This window comes from Mirounga leonina, unplaced genomic scaffold, assembly GCF_011800145.1.
Source record: "Mirounga leonina isolate KUSES-001 unplaced genomic scaffold, KU_Mleo_1.0 Mir_92, whole genome shotgun sequence".
Lineage (NCBI taxonomy): Eukaryota > Metazoa > Chordata > Mammalia > Carnivora > Phocidae > Mirounga > Mirounga leonina.
The window spans coordinates 8,612,294-8,629,072 of record NW_023270852.1 but is presented as its reverse complement, the minus strand read 5'-3'; the positions used below and the strand labels follow the sequence as shown (position 1 = coordinate 8,629,072).

Here is a 16,779-nt window from a genome sequence, read left to right as displayed (position 1 = left end):
CCAATGAGAATTAAGTGATAATAATGTACTGCACAGAAATCAAAACCAATTCTAAGCCAGCTCACTCAGAAAAATACAGGATCCTGAAGAGTAAAACTGAACGAGGTGAGACCTTTGAAGAGTGAACATTTTAGTTTAAAATGCTTTGTGAAGTGACTTGAGCGCAGGCGAAATCTCCTCTGGGAGAGGAGAAAATCTGGGAAATCTCCTCTGCCATCCCCTCCTTCAACCCCCCGGGACCACCCAGGGGCACCGCGTGCTTCAGGAAGAGCTCAGCTAGGCTTTCCGCTCTTCACTTGACTGCTATTCGGTAGGAGTGTGGCAGCCGCAGACAGCATGGCCCCAGGTCAAAGGACAAGGAAAGACAGAACCAGCAAGGAGAGGGCCCGGATCGCTCTGGGTCCCAGGAAGAGACCGAGGGTACGCTCAAATGGGGTCGTCGAGGGTTTAACAAAGAGACCACTTGTAAAGGGACTGAGAGAGTTAGGGGAACCCACAAAGGAAGACAGTACCCAGGGCAATAGCCCCTGCTCCTGGCTGGGACCGGACGCCAGCAGGGGCCCACAGCAAGGGACTACAGTGAAGTCCCAGCAGCCTGGCACGGACGGCCCGGGGAATCGGGTGACTGGCCCCCCGCTCTCCTGCCCTCGGATGTCCTGTGGGGGCCTCCCACTGACAGAAGCCCAGGGAGACCGTGAGTGTGGTCCCTGGAGATGAGCCTCTCAGAGCGGAGAGGGCAGAGCAGGGCAGAGCGGCTCGGAGGGGCAGATGGAAGGCAGCCAGTCCAGGGGCGTTTCCCCGAGGCCACAGCTTCTTGGTCTCCAGCCAAGTGCAACCATTATAGGACACAACCTCCCTGGCCAATTTCAAGGCTCTGCTTACTGCTGGGAATGCATGTTTGAACAAAGCCTTTATTCTCTCTACTCCAACAGCAGGGCTGGAATTTAAAAAGCTTCATTTTCAAGACCGGCTGCTTTTGATGTGTCTAACCTGGAACTTACAATTTGGAGTCAAATAGAATTATTTAAACAAAGCAGTTCAGTGATAAGCACAACATGTTTTGGTCTTTTGCTCCTTTCCCCTCGCAACACCCCATAGCATACCTGCTCAAAAGGGAAGGGTGGCCCTGGGGCCACCAGTGAACCTCGCTGAGCTCCCATCCCCCCAGTCTTCGTCTCTTCTGCCTGCGTCTTCATCTGGGTGCGTCGGGCACAGGCCCCGGAGGGCAGGCTCTCCCTCAGCCGGGCCCGGGGCCAGCACTCCGCAGCGCATCCTTCCTCTGACACCAGCTCCCGGTTTGGCAGAACCGTGTGTTGGCGTCCAGTGTTCTTGAGTAATTATACTTTGTTTTCTTTCTGCTCCTTCCCCCCAACCCATCTCCCTTGCTCCTCTGATTTAAGCCCTTATCTGATAGCATCTTCTGTTCTCCTCAGCCCCAAGCCTGCGTTTATCAATTTTATCTCCAATTTATTCAATTCGCGGTGTGATCAGCATTTGCATGCCTTGGCAAGGGCTCCTGCTCTGTCCTGTCCTAGTGTCCCTCTGGGTCCTGCAAAGCCCGTCCCTCCATGCAGTGCCCCGGAGAGCTCTCAGTGATGGCTACCAATGCCTTGGAGTTGGCCTATTGGTCACCAAAAACCATTCTGCACCAGAAGAGCTGCTTTTTTTCACAGCCATGAAAGCAAATGAAGAGAGCGAGGCCACATGTCCCCAGATGGTAAAGAGGTACAACAGTTGGGGGAAAAAGCTCAGATATGGCCTGGCCCAGGTGTTCCATACAAATAAATAACAAATCAAAATAATGTGAAAATTCCCTTTAGAAAGAGTGAGCTAAGCTTCTATCAAAATGATTCTACATAAATAAAATGAAGGTCTAGACAGATGAGGGCTGACAGAATGATTTTATGGCGGGAAGGATGGCTGGCCTGGCTTGGTGCTGGAGAGAAAAGGTGCAGACACAAGAACAAGTTATTCATCGACTTCACCTTTCACTCAGTGCCTAGTTCTGGCCCTTGGGCCACGCTTACCGAGCAGAATCGCTAATTCAAGGCCAAAGAGAAATGTGGGCAGAAATTTGGATAATATTAAAGTTAACATCAGACTCCTCTAATACGTGATACAAAAGACTGTATCACTAGGAAAGCAAGAGCATTTTAGATACAGGGAATATTCCATTTTCAGGCTCAGGGGATGAGCAGAATCAAAGCCACTGTGTCCCTTGGCTTTTCGGTGAGGAGAGCAGTGGTTAGCTCTTACCCCTGCCTTCAGGAGGACTCCTAGAGAAGGGAAATCTCCACTTAGCTAATGAGGCCGGGCTTCTCAGCAGGTAAATAGAACATACTCCTTGAAGACTGGCTCACTAAACCCTGACAGAAGGTGTAAAGCTCAGGAGATGGCTTATGGGCTCCTGGTAGGACTGGAGGTAATAACCAGTCAGGGGGAAAGACCTGGAAGGAGCTATGCCAACTCCAGTTTTAAAATAAAGCATTTAAAGCAGGTACACTGTAGCTGGCGGATCCCCCCAGGGAAGCACACCGAAGGCACTCAGAAGGTCCCGACGGAGCTGCTCAGCCAGGGCCAACACAGGCGGGTGCCGGCTTTGCCCGGTTCACGAGTCGTCCACATTAATCCCGCGAGGTACTTCTATCACCGTCAGCCGCTGAGTGGATTTATGTGCAACTAGTACGTGCTCCGCAGGCCAGCTGTGCGTCATTTGGGGGGGTCTATGACAATCCCATGGCGGGGGAGGTGGGCTGCAACTAGGTATTACTTTAAGGGGAGGTAAAAGCAAATGCAAACAGCTTCTTTAGAATTTGCTTGGAGGGCCAGGCTAAGCATCTCTTCACCCAGTTTGATCTGGGATGACAAAGTTATTTGCCCAGGTGGAAAGGAGATACCTAATAACACCCAGGGTGATGATGTATTTTCCCCGGTACCCAGCTTCGTGACCTCCCACCAAAGCTGCGCGCCTACCGTCGCAGAAGCAGGCCAAACGTAACTTGCACGAGGGCTTCAAGACCTTATTCTCTCCACCTCTGGTGAACACAAAAATTAACGTGCATGGGTAACATCTGTTTTTTATTGATTCAATCAATATATTGGGAATTTAGCAGCAAGTTAATGGCAAGCAGCTACAAAATCTATTTTTCTACATGTAAAATAAGTTGTCTTAAATACTCTATAGCAACCTAAAATCACAAGAACACATGTGAATGGCTGAAGCGCTTCTGCTGTTATGCCTCTGGCAAGTTTATTAGTGATTTCCTAACAAAATCTTCCAGTGCCAAGTGCACATAATGATTCGGAACCTCCACTGCCATATCCGGCTCTCATTTTCTCCTACAAATCATTGTGCCTAAATATGAGAATCTGAAGGAAAACTGAGCAAGCATGCCCACCGCCTTGCTTTGAGGGCCTGTACCCTCTAAACAACTCTCGAAACCCCTTGGGTTGGTTGCGGCCACAGCCCGCCATGGAGCCGGGTGGCCGTTGGCCTTTAACCGCGGGCTGCCGGGGACCGGCTCGCCTTGGTGGTGCAGCCGGTGCAAACGCATGGCAGGGCTCAGCAGGGCTAAGTGGCTAAAGGCTCCTCCTGGTCCTGGCCCCCCCCCTCCCATCGCCTCGTCTTAGCGCCAGCAGGAGCAGCTCTGTGTTTGTACCGTGCATCAGTGAAGGACACTTAGAGTTTCCTTTTGGTTCCAGGCATGGCATTGGATTTGGCCGTGTACTTGGTTGCTGTCCCTTGGCTCGAAGTCATGGGGGATTTCTCTGGCCCTGCCCTGAAGCCACCTGGAAGGTGTCTGCTAGATGTGGAACTTGCACACTTCGTGCCCAAGGTGTCCGCGTTCTCCTTCTTGCGGGTCACAGGGAATTTCTTTACATAAGCCGTGGACTGGAAATAAAAGAAAAGGCCTGGATTAACTTTCAGACAGGAAGCAATAGACACCAATTCAAAAAAGCAAGGGACCACAAAGCTGCCCAGGATCTGCGAGGTGGAGCGCTCTCCCAAGGGGAGACATAATCACACCACAGAGCTGCTATTAAATGCCAGAGTAAGGTCCTTTAGCGCCATCAAGAAAAGAGGCTTGTTTAGGGTTCGGGGTAGCGCAAACTAGAGGCACAATTTCAGATCGTCTGCCACGCAAAATCAAAGTAAATGTCTACAACATGTGCACAGGGAAGTCGGCCAGGACAGAACCGTACCCACTGCATCTTTACCAGATTTCTAGGCCGGCTCTGCCATGCCGTTCTCTGTGCTAACTCCAGGGACTGGCTTCTAATCCCAGTCACTCCACTCGGGCAGGTCCACGGACCTCTCAGAGTCTCGATGCCATGCGGGTAAACAGGGACCATGCATTAGCACATTTCCCACATGGGTTCACTCTGACAATGCACGAAGATGGTGGCCGGTAAAGTGCTTCTTTAAAGTACAAACCAAGTAGGAGAGATCTCAATAGGCAATTGTGTTTTCTCAGGTCACCTCACCCCACGGCAGAGGAAATGGTCTTCAATTCTGCTGTCATGAGGGAAGCAGAGTCCATTTTGACCTTACACCCATTTTAGAAGTGATCACTTCTCCTGAAATGAAGGCGAGCACAGAACAGAACAGAAAAGAGCAGAGAACGTCTTAGGAGAGGGGGACACAGCAGGGTGGGGGATGAGACATGGGAGAATAGATGCAGTAGGCCTCACGTACACAGAACCGTCTGGAAGGGGCTCAGATGTTTAACACTCTGGTGAATGCAAAGTTACTCTACATAGGAGTTGATAATCAGGTTAGCAATTTTCAAAGGATGTGAAAACATTACAGGTAACACACTACACATAAACCTGGTTTCTTTGATCACTCAGGCTCTTGTGATACCAGTGGCCATGTTTTATACACGGTAGTAGGCACTTAATATCGATTTGCCCGATGAACAAGTGACCTCCCAGGGCCCCAGCAGAACTTCAGGTCATTTATGATTTTGGACAGCTATATTTAGAGAAAGAGAAAAGCCACCTGACGTGTGCTGTATTGCAGACAGCCCTGAGGTATGTGCCTCTTTGGAACATCACTCGTGTATGGCTTCATAACAGTGTATGCTAAGTCTCGAGCTCGTATATTTGTAGATTGAAAAATTAGTCTACATTTGGAAATGTAAAAAAGTCCTTTTCTCCATAGATCTTTTTTCCCAACAAAATTTCTAGGTTGCTTCCACGTGTATTCCTTCACGAAACAGAAAATACTGAAAATGCATTAGCATTCAGCCATACAGCCTCTACCCTCTCACTGAGAATGTCCACGTGCCACAACGGGGTGAGAGTCAACTCCCCCGATGTTCCCACGTCCAGTGGAGAGAAGCTGCTTTGTTGAATGCAGCACTGATCCCTAAGAGAGGAAACCTATCTTGGAAATTTCAATTCATGAAAGTTTAATTCACTTGACATACAAATCCTATTAAAAGGCGAATCTCAGTGTAACCTTCTCCCTTTTGACATTTCCACCTTTTGAGCTATCACCCAAGTAGTCGAGGAAATGTTTTTCAACGTGTCCACTACAACTACTGTTCTCTAGAGTAGGAACAGAGACTCTGGCGTTTTCTTTTTAATGCGTGCAAATTCATATCTATCTTAACACTTCCATTCTTCTCCACGGTTCCATTTGTTAGTGGACTTGAGTCACGAAAGTAGACTAGAAGTTGCTTCACCAGGAAGAAATACTCAGAAACAGTCTCTGTGGGTGGGGGTAGTGATGCAGATTAGTTTTTCCAAAATCACTAGAGGCTCTGGTATTTTCTTCTTGGATAAGATATCTTAAGATAATCCTCAGGATTTCCTGGCAAAGGGGAAGGGAAGAGGAAACTAAACCAAAATGTTTGCTTACTTCAGTGCAGAAACATGATATTTCTCAGTTTCATTCTTGAGCAAGATGAGGAAATGATATTCCTCGGCTACATTTCTTTATTTTATTTATTCATATCCAATTTTAGTGATATATTTTTAAAATAGATGGCACACCCCCATGATTTAATATTCACAGTGTTAAAAATCTCCTCCCTGCTTCCCAGTTAACTCAGCTCTGCCCCACATCAAAGACAACCAATATTATCAATTTACAGTGTACATTTCCAGAGAGAGGTCATGCATCTTCAAGCAAATATTAAGTGGAACCAAACTGAATTGGTAGTCATTTCTGCAGGTCAAAAACAGCCTAATAATGGCAATTGCATATGGTTCGGTCCAATCCATATGTTGACATGCTTTCTTCTCCCTTTTTTTACACAAATGGTAGCCCACTATAAGCACTCTTTTACATCTTGATTTTTTTCAACTAATGATTATCTTGAGGATCCTTCTGTGTCCATACGTAAAAAAGGGTGCTCATTCTTCTTTTCGGCAATGCAGGCTTCTCTTGTTTGAAGGGACTACAATTTATTTAGCCAGTCCCTTCACAGTGGGCATTCAGGTTGTTTCCAAACTTTTCCTAGTACAAATAGTGCTGCTGTGAATAATCTTGCACTTGTGTCATTTTGTGGGTGTGCAAGTATGTCTACAGGATATATATTTTAGAAGTGGGACTCCTGGGTCAAAATATAGATGGATTTGTAGTTTTCAAAGCTACGGCCATATCGCCTTCCACTGCAGTTGTACCAATCTATATTCTTACCAGCAACATATGAGTGCCTGTTTTCTTATTTCTTTCTCAATTTGGTTTTAATACATATTCAAATTAATACAGTCATCTATATTTTATTTTATTTTTTATTTTTTATTTTTTTAAAGATTTTATTTATTTATTTATTAGAGAGCGAGCGAGAGAGAAACAGCATGAGAGAGGAGAGGGTCAGAGGGAGAAGCAGGCTCCCCGCCGAGCCGGGAGCCCGATGTGGGACTCGATCCCAGGACCCCAGGATCATGACCTGAGCCGAAGGCAGTCGCTCAACCAACTGAGTCACCCAGGCGCCCAGTCATCTATATTTTAATTGAACTCCAAGTTGGCCTAAAACTGTTGCACTGAAACAAATCTCAATATTTGTTCCTTTACTCTCTGGTGACATCAACGTAAATCTACTCACCTTTATGCGAATGTTTATTGCAAATGCTTAGAAGCTTCTGTGTGTATGCGTGTACCTTGTAAGATGTGTTGTGTGTGTGTGTGTGTGTGCGCGCGCGCGCACATGTACACTTTACCATTTCTCTTTGCTAATTTGCAGTTGCGTTAAGTTTAGGATGCCACTGTTCAGGAATCAGAATTGTAAGAGCTTTCCTGAAGACTCTCAGTCTCCCCTCTTAAATATCACCTCACTGAAACTGTGCTCTGATGTTAACAAAACATGGGTGCAGGCTGGCCCTCATGGTGTCTGTCCTTCAGACTGAGCTGTAGCTTTCTTCACCGAGAGCCACTCCTCTCATCTCCCTGAACACAAATGGCCAAGGCAAATTCCAGCTTCTAGGCTTTTCTCTAGGAATATAAACAAATCTTAATGTTTCAGGGATTTCCTCTGCAGGTTACAGGTTATCTAAATTTTAGGTTTGTTTTTCTTCTCTCATAGTTGAGGGGATTCCTCAGGGATCTATGCTGTCACTGATGCAATTTACAGTTTTGTAAGTAACATGACAGAGAAATGAAAACTGAAATTGCCAAGGCTATAGGAATTACTAAGATCTTCCCGGTCATAAAAGGCAAATAGAAGGTGAGGATCTCCCGTAAGATTGCACAGAGGGGGAGGAAGATGAGAGGGGAAATTCAATATTCCGGTCTGGGGGAAAAGAGTCTAAATGATCATTATGAGATTGTTGGCCATCATTATCTGTCCAAGACAAGGATCTACAAATCACTGTAGATTGTTCTCTGAAGATACTGGCGTAACATACCATTGCACAGTGATCAAGAAAACCTGGCTATCATCAGAAAGCATCTTAGAAACAAAGAAAAAAATCCTTCTATCCTTATATAAGATCATGAAGAATTCATACCTGAAACACTGCAATCAGCTTGAACAGAGATAAAGGAACCAGAGAAGGTTTACAGACAGGTTACTAATATGATTAATGGATGGAGGTTTCTTTACAAGAGAGCTCTTCGGTCTAGAAATATAAAGACTGAGAGGACATATATAATCACACTCTGTAGAATGCAGAAGGGGAGAGAGCTCAGCTCTGTGGAGCTAGACGGTGTCTCTGAGTGCTGCAGTCAGGATGGTTACACCAGGGGCTGGCCCAAGCAACATTTCAATTGTTCCTCAGCCTTGACAGACTCTTACCACTTGGGACGGTTGAAGAATAGTCAGCCCTACTGGAGGCAGGATGATGGAAAAGATGACCTTTCAAGTTTCCTCCAGTTTCATCTCTTAGTAACTCAGCACCCTTGGCCTGATTTCTCCAGCTCATATTATTCATCTTGGAAAGGGGCTCCATGTGTGCAAGGGAAGATATGTAACAAGAAAATTGGGCTAAATACACATATTTCATTATTCACTGGCATAACTTTAACCTGATGAACTCATCTGGTGATAATGGATGCAAAACCTGTAAGCTCTAGGCATATCCCTGCAAGTTAATACCAGTACATGATTACTAGAAACTGTTACCATTTCTCTGAATTTTGAGTAAAATACATGCTATTTAAGTAAAGTGGTTTATCACCATAGCAACCATTTCTAGAGTCACACATTCAAATTATAGGCCTGCACAAGGTCCAAGTGACGGAACATTCTGATACAAGTTTTCAGCTCCAGCTTTGCTTGCAATGGTCACCCACATTCTCTCACATTCCTATGGTTTTCAGAAGGAAGAAGGAAGGGAAAGAAAAATGAAAGGGAAGAAGAGTAATTAACTTCCAGATATATAGAGTTGTTTTATAAGGCTACCTACATAAATAGCTGGGCCTTGTAGGGAGTTAATGAAAATAAAATCTAACTTGCAAATTAGAGAGATATAAATTTCTCTTTTCTTTTTTAGTTAAAGTACAATTTACATCCAGTAGAATGTACAAATCTCAAGTGTACAGTTTGATAAGTTTTGATAATACACAGACCTGTATAACCAACACCCCAATCAAGAAATAGAACAACTCCCTACAAATTTCCCAGGGGCCACATCCCACTCAACTCCTTCCCATCCTGAAGCTACCAGTGTTCTGATATTTTTCAATATAATTACTTCTCTGAAACTTCATGTAAATGAAACATACTGTGTGTACTCTTGTGTCTGACTTCTTTTGCTTAACATGTTTTTAGATTGAAATTTATATTGAGATTCTAAAAAAAGAAACTTTTACTGAGATAATTCTAGAGTCTCATGGTATTACAACATATGTTTTTGAGATTCACCCATGTATTAATGGTTCATTCCTTTTTATTATCAAGTAGTATTCCATTGTATGGATATACCACAATTTGTTTATCCATTCTTCTATTAATGGATATTTGGGCTGTTTCCAGTTTGGGGCTCTTTATATATAAAGCTGCTATAAATATATCCTACAAGTCCTTTTTTGAACTCAAATTTGGGATTTATGGATAAATGATAAGTAAATGTTTAACTTTATAAGTAACTGCCCAACTGTATTCCAAAGAAACTGTACCATTTTGCAATCCACAAGCAATATAGGAAAATTCTACTTGCTCTAATATTTGCTAAAATATGAACTTGTCTTTTTAAATTCTGGCCATTCTAGAAAGGATACAGTGATGTATCATTGTAGCTTTTCCTATTATCATTTGCATTCTCCTGATAACTAGTGATGTTGCATATTTTATATGCTTATTGCCTATTAGTATATTTTCCTATCTGAAATGTCTGTTCAAATCTTATGCATATTTTAAAAGTGGAGTTGCCTTATTATTATTGAGTTGTAGGAACTGTCTCAATATTTGGGAAACAAGTCCTTTGTTAGATACATCTATTGAAATTTTTTTCTCCCCTGTCTGTGGCTTGCCTATTCCATTTCTTAATATGCTTTAGATGAGAAAATGCATTTACTTTGAAGAAGTCCATTTGATCTGACTTTTTAAAATGCTGCCTGGTGTTCTAAGAAATCTTTGACTACTCTCTGGTTGGAAGATATTCTCCTACGTTTTCTCCTATGAGCTTTACAGTTTAGCTTTTAGATTTAGGTCTACTACCATTTCAAATTAATTTTTGTGTACCGTGTAAGCTGGGGGGTCAAAGTTCATTTTTCCCCATATGGATATCTTATTAGTTTAGCACTATTTACTGGAAAAACAACAACAACAACTATCTTTTCCCCTATTGAATGGCTTTGAAATCTCTGTCAAAAATCAGCTGACTACCTAAGGGTGGGTCTATTTCTAGATTGTATTTTGTTTTCTGGATTTGTCTATTCTTACATCAATACCACATTGTATTAATTACTGTAGCTATATTGTAAGTGCTGAAACCACGTCATGTAAGTTCTCCAACTTTGTTTTTTTGAGCGATTTTGGCTATTCTCGGTCTTACATATTTCCAAACAAATTTTAGAAGCATCTTGTCAATTTCTAACAGAAAAGCAAAGCCCTCGATTTTAATTGGGATTGCTTTAAAGTTATAAATCAGTTTGGGGAGAATTGACATCTTAACAGTATCAAATCTTCCAATCCACAAACATGGTATTTCTTTCCAAATATTTCAGTCTTCTTCAATTTCAATGTGTTGTGGGATTTGGTATAAATATTTTACACATATTTTGTTAGAGTTAAGACTAAGTATTTTATGTTTCATGATATTTTAAATGGTATTTTAAGATTTTGTTTTTTAATTATTCATTGTTAGTATATCAAAATACACTTTATTTTTGTATACAGATCTTGCGCCCTGAAAACTGTTTAATTCACATTTTGTAGATTCCATGGGATATTTTTGTACACAATCATGTCATCTATAAATAGAGAGTTTTATTCTTCTTTTCCAGCCTATATAATTTTCTTTTATGTGCCTTGTTGCATTGGCTAAGATCTCTAGTACAATATTAAAGAGAAGTAGAAATGGGCTTCTTTGCCTTTCTCCTACCTTCAGTTGGAAAGTGTTCAATATGTCACCATTAAGAATGATATTAGTTTTGGGGTGTCTGGGTGGCTCAATTGGTTGAGCATCTGAATCTTTGTGTTGGCTCAGGTCATGATCTCATGGGTTATGAGATGGAGCCCCACATCAGGCTCCCCGCTCAGCAGGGAGTCTGCTTAAAGATTCTCTCCCTCTGCTCCCCCCACACACACTTTCTTCCTCTCTCTCTCTCCCCACTTCAAATAAATAAATAAATCTTAAAAAAAAAGAATGATATTAGCTTTAAAAAAAAGAATGATATTAGCTTTAGAGGAGATTTTTTAAATATAAAAATCCCTTAATATATGAAAGAAGTTACCATCTGTTTCTAGTCTACTACTCATGTTTGAGTGTTGAATTTCATCAAATGTTTTTTTCACAATTATTGAGATAGTCATATGGCTTTTCTCCTTTACTTATTAATATGGTGAATTACATTGGTTGATTTTTGGATGTTAATCCAAACATACATCCCTGGAATATACTGTATACTTGATCAAGAATGTGCTATTTCTTTTATATATTTCTGGATTCACTTTGCTAATACTGAGTTTGAGATTTTTATATCTATATTTATGAGAGATACTGGCTAACAATTTCATTTTCTTATAATATCCCTGTCATATTTTGGTATTAAAGTTTACTTGCTTTATAAATGAATTGGGAAATATTCTCAAGAATTTGTGTAACAAGCTTTCTTTTCTGCAAATATTTAAACAACCAGTGAAGTAATTTGAGACTGAAATTTTCTTTACTGGAAAGTTCTTAATTACAGATTCAATTTTTAAAGTAAATATAAAATTATTCAGATTTTGTATTTTTGTATATCTGCTTTGATGTTTTTTAAAGAAATCTGATCATTTCATATAAATATTCTAATTTATTGGGACTAAATCATTCACAATATCCTCTTGTAGGAAGGGTACTTAATTTGTTCTTTTCCTAGCTTATTGAGATGAAAGCTTAGATTCATTATTATTGCTATTGTTTCAAGCAGTCAACATTATTTTACATTTATTCACATATTTACCCTTGCTATTGCCCTTCATACCTTCCTGTAGTCAGGATTTCCATCTGGAGTCATTTTTTTTTTTTTTTACTTTGAGAAATTTCTTTTAGCATTTCTTATAGTAAGAAATGTTGGTAACAAATTCTCTCATCTTCTACATACTTGAAAATATTTTTTTATTTTATCTTTATTTTTGAAGAAAATTATCACTAGATATAGAATTCCAAGTTGGCAGTTTTTTAGTTTTATTTTGCACTTAGGACTTCAACAATGTCACTCCATTGTCTTCTGGCTTCCATTATTTCTGTTGATATATCAAATGTTGCTCCTTCAATGGCAATGTGTTTCTCACCACCACTCTCCTAACCCTGGACACTTTTACAATTTTCTCTCTCTAGTCTAAAGAATTAGGGGACAGAATTCAAAACAACCAGAGACACAAGAAAGTAATGAGGAAATCCCTTAAAGGAGATAGCCAGAGAAAGGGCATCCTAAATCCTACCCAGCCACAGAGAAATGAACTGACCTAAGATTTGAACTGCTGGCTAAGAGACAATTTGCCTCCAACCAACTACTTGCCTGCCAAAACAGAAATATCAACACTTTTTGGAGGAACATAGTCAAATCCAGAATCAGCACAACATAACATTTCCAATGTCTAAGATACAATCCCAGACTACTCAACAGAAATAATAATCAATAGAGACAGACCCTGAGATGACCCAGATGTTGGAATTAGCAAACAAGGATTTTAAAGCAGTTATCGTAACTATTACCAATGATGCAAAGGAAAATATTCTTTGAGGAATAAAGGAAATCTCTGAAGAGAAGTAGAAATAATAAAACAGGATCAAATGGGAATTTTAGAATATAATACCTAAAATTAAATATTCACCAGATAGGTTTAACAGAGAAATGGAGACTGAATCAAGCTGAAGGGAAATGATACCAGATGGAAAACTGGATTTTCAGAAAAGAAATAAGAACATCAGAAATGGTAAATACCTGGGTATATATAACAGACAAAATGTCCTCTTAATTTCTTGGAAATATATATGACTATTTAAAGCAAAAATTAAAACATTGTTTTGTGGGGTTTATAATTATGTAGCTATCATACATGTGACAATTATAGCCTGAAGGCAGGATAAGAGATGAACAGACCCAAATTAATATATGTGGAATTAAAGCAATATTTGTTATAACCCAACCCAATGGGTTGGTTCTCCATAGGGAAAATATACATAGCATATCCTAACAGCTATAGTCCATAAGGGGAGCTGAGCAAAAGCCAGGCTTGGGAGAGGAGGGTAATGATTTGAAAGGTTTCACTAATACTTCCCTTCAACTGTGGAAGTCTGGCTAAGCTTGTGGTAAAACCTAAGCCTTACACAGAAGGTTCTAGTGGGAGTAGTAGGGACAAAATCCTATGAATCCAAATTAGCATTGGCATTATAAAAAGCATGAGTCAAAGAACAACATGTCAAGATTCATGGTAGCATGGTTATTTGTACCTGTATTAGTCACCTATTGCTGCACTTATACTACAGTGTTTGGGAGGTCCCTCAAATCACCCCCAGGTTCCATGATTCATTAGAAGGATTCACAGGACTCAGTATATGGTTGTACTCATTGCTACAATTTATTACAAAGCACAGTTAGCAAAGGTAAGAGGCACTTGAGGTGAAGTCCAGTAGAAACCAGGCTCAAGGTTCCAAGGGTCTTCTCTCAGGAGTCACATAGAATGCACTTAATTACCCCAGCAATGAGTTGTGACAACACATGTCAAATGTTGCCGAGCAGGAAAGGTCTTAGAGATGGAACCCTAGGTTTTTACTGGGAACTGGTCATGTAGGCAGTCTCTGCCTAGCACCTACCAAAATCCCAGACCCCCAGAAGAAAAGCAGGTTGCAGCATAAACTGAATTGTTTACATAGTTTAGGCAGAATGAATCATTCTTAATCAGATAATGATAGCAACCAAATCCAAGTTCCCAGAAACCAGCCAAGGGCCAACCTTGCAAGCAGGTCTTTTCAAGGTGAGCAGCTTAGGTCTGCTATGTTAACGCTTTTCTGTACAACTACGTGACAAATGACTATAAAAGTCTCAGTTAACTGTAGGGGTTGGCCATGCTAGGCTAGACCAGACTTCAGGTTTTGTATTAGATTCAAGTCTGCTCCACAAATCTCCATAATTCCAGGAACTGTGGCTCCCTGCAGGCATGTTCTTCTCAAAGCAGGTAGCAGAAATACAAGAGAACAAGCTAAATCACACGAACACTTTTAAGGTCTCTACTTACATCTCACCTCTTAACATTCTATCAGCCAAAATAAGTCATACAGTTCAAACCAACACTAGTGGGGTGAGAAAATATCCTTCCTTCATCTACTCTAGTAGGGAGAACTGCAATGTCACACGGCAAAGGTTGTGAATGTACAAATCGCTTACAGAGAGGGATTAAATAATTGGGAAAAGTAATCTAATCTACCACAGTATCCTAGGGACCTCACGAAACTCAGAGGGCAAATGAGGTTGGAAGCATCACCTTATCACCTTTGAAAATGATATTTCTTGGTTTGTTCATACCCAAAAGGAAATATACCTCAAGGAGACTTGAAGCTGACAGGAAAGAAACGTGCAATTTTTGTAATAGTCTATGCAAGTTCTTTAGCAATATAATAATAGAAGCAATAAAGCTAACTTTAAGAAGTGCTTACCATGTCAAGAATGTCACATGCATTATTTTATTTAATCCCTGGTTGATACCATCACTATTCCCATTTTATAGATGAGGAACCAGAGGCCAAGAGGTTTGTCCAAGGTTATAAAGCTTATAAGCGGTGAAGCCAGGATTTGAATACAGGCAGCCTAGATCCAGAGCTTGTGCTTTTAACCATTATATTTTAAGTGCATGCCAGATTGCAAGGCTTCAATATTGGACTACTAAAGTGTGCCAAAGTTGTGGAAGCACCACCAAATTTGCACATGATTCACATGGGCTCAGAAAGCTAAGGTTTAATTTGTCAAGAGAAGAAAATTTTTATCCTACTCAACAAAAATACCAAGAAAACCTGACTCTTTCTCATAGAAATATATCAACATACCACAGTTCAACTGTTTAATTTCAATGTTCTTTAAATGCAAACATTTCTTGTCTTTGAAGAACTGCTACATGAATACATTTTATTGATCAAAATAACTTTTCAAAGTTTCTAGGCAACCTTGAATATCTACTTTCTAGATGAAAGTATCTGCTACATATACTGTCTCCTGTGACACTGTAAAGGCCACGTTTTCAGTGGAGAAAAATGATCACAAAAGGAAACAATCAGAAAAATCTTCCATTTTCATTAAACAAGTACATTCAATACTATGTTCAATAAATAACAATGAAGAAGTATCTCCTTTATGAAGCAAGAATTCTGTAATGCAAATATACATCCAGAATTTTTAGTCCCTCCCTCCACGGTGATGGGAAAGTGCACTTTAATTACCAGACATTCATTTCTCAGTTGTTTTCTGAGCTTAATAAATAATGAGAGTATTGTACTACTTATCAGAAATCACTAAGGACATAATGTTAAAAGGCATGTTTTCGCAATAAGCAATGGTCTGCCAAGCATCTCATTTGAAGATGAGTAAAATGCTGTTGTAGGAGTTGAAGTCTTGGGTCTACCTGATAGAATGGAGTAAGAACCCACTGTGGGGAATTTAGAGGGTTACTAAAGACACAAAACATTACCTAGATGTACTCAGCCTATAAAACATGAAATATACACAAGAGGACATTTCTACCTTCGAAGAACACGATTACCCAAATTAGGCTAAAAATCGGAAAGAAAAAGAAAAAAAAAAAGGACATGGCCAAATGCCAACTATTTGATGACAAGTCTAGAAGAGTGTAGTGTGATACCTCAGTCCAAACATGAACAATGAGGAGATGCAGAATATATTTTTCTATGATGACCACAGCATTTGGAACGAAGGGATGGTTATTCAGTGACAGAGGAAAATGCTCAGGTCAAGTGTTTTGATTTTGTTTATAACAAATCCTCACTTCCTCTGCTAGTCTTCCAAGAGCTCTGCCACTTAGCCAAAAAGCATGATGACCCTGGCTTGTAAAAAATACAAAATCAGAGCTCCAAATGGATTTCTGAGATTCTCCGGAAGAGAGAACCATGATACAATGGAAAACAGGAACTGATGGCAGATTTCCACTTAAATTAAAGCCAAATTTCAAAATCTTTAATGGAAAAAGAATTTACTTAATTTATTAGGTATAAAATATTTATGTTATCACATCAAATTGTTCATATAATCTAATTTTAACATCAAAATTTTCCCCATGGGAAATATTTTAATATTCATAGAATAATTTTAATAAAATTAAAATTTCACTCTTAAGAATATTAATTACTATGTGAATCCTGTGTGGACTCAAGAGTAAAGGGCAAGGGGGAGCAAGATGGCAGAGGAGTAAGAGACCTGGATTTCATCTGGTCTCAGGAATTCAGCTGGATAGGGATCAAACCATTCTGAACACCTACGAACTCAACAGGAGATCAAAGAAAAGAATAGCAACAACTCTCTGAACAGAAAAGTGACCACTTTCTGGAAGGTAGGATGGGCAGAGAAGTGAATCCGAGGAGATATTCGGGAGGATAGACGGCGGGGGAGGGGGCCTCCGTTGGCCGCTTCTGGCAAGTGATAGAGCCACGGAGCACAAAATCGGAACTTTTAGA

At 40.6% G+C, this 16,779-nt stretch overlaps 1 protein-coding gene across 5 annotated transcripts in view; it reads right to left on the bottom strand.

Moving 5' to 3' along the window:
• Positions 1-3,061: 3,061 nt before the first annotated feature.
• STK33 (serine/threonine kinase 33) overlaps positions 3,062-16,779 on the bottom strand; it is a 158,485-nt gene continuing 144,767 nt past the window's right edge. For all 5 annotated transcript variants that reach the window (XM_034995438.1, XM_034995437.1, XM_034995441.1 and 2 more), the window contains one exon: positions 3,062-3,892. In XM_034995438.1, the coding sequence (XP_034851329.1) occupies positions 3,680-3,892 (213 nt within the window). In that variant the 3' untranslated portion in view covers positions 3,062-3,679. The remainder of the gene's footprint in view (positions 3,893-16,779) is intronic.